At 44.7% G+C, this 602-nt stretch overlaps 1 protein-coding gene across 1 annotated transcript in view; it reads left to right on the top strand.

Annotated features, from left to right (window-relative positions):
• Positions 1-602, top strand: part of cntn5 (contactin 5) — a 100,491-nt gene that overhangs the window by 66,333 nt on the left and 33,556 nt on the right. Inside the window, 2 exon segments of the mRNA XM_020614760.1 lie at positions 576-600; position 602. The exon segment at position 602 is cut by the window's right edge and continues 68 nt beyond it. Coding sequence (XP_020470416.1) covers positions 576-600; position 602 — 26 coding nt within the window.

Raw genomic sequence — 602 nt, forward strand, 5'->3', positions numbered from 1 at the left:
CCGGCATTCCCCCGGAGGAGCTGGAGGAAGTGTCTGGAGAGAGGGAAGTCTGGGCATCTTTGCTTAGACTGCTGCCCCCGCGACCCGGTCCCGGATAAGCGGAGGAAAATGGATGGATGGATGATGTGTTCAATTTGGCCGGTCCTGCACATTCTGTAATCCTCATAATTATTCAGTGGTATGCTCTGTGTTTGATCCAACCAGTATCACTACCTTTATTAATAACCAGTGCATAGAGTCAAGGTTGTAAGGAGAACAAAATACCAGATGGTGTGCATAATGCACAATACACCTGCACACTGTGTGATTTAAAGTACTGTGTATTTTAAGAGGACTAAACATCATGGGTCCCCAGGAAATTTAGATTTGCTGCTCCATTTTTGTCTTTGGTTGTTGCTTGCGTACTTGCATGAAACAGGCAATAGGAAGTTGGCATCCCTATTCTTTTCACTATGCCCATTCTCTGTGGAGCACACTGCAAGAAAAGATGAGAATTATGGGAAATGGAGGGTAAGTGGCTTTTTCGATGTACTTGGTTCTAATGCCTGCAATTCCTCTTTCTTAACCTTTTCCAGGTGTCATGGGTGAATATGAGCCGAAAA

This window comes from Monopterus albus, unplaced genomic scaffold (genome assembly GCF_001952655.1).
Source record: "Monopterus albus unplaced genomic scaffold, M_albus_1.0 scaffold150.1, whole genome shotgun sequence".
NCBI classification, from domain to species: Eukaryota; Metazoa; Chordata; class Actinopteri; order Synbranchiformes; family Synbranchidae; genus Monopterus; species Monopterus albus.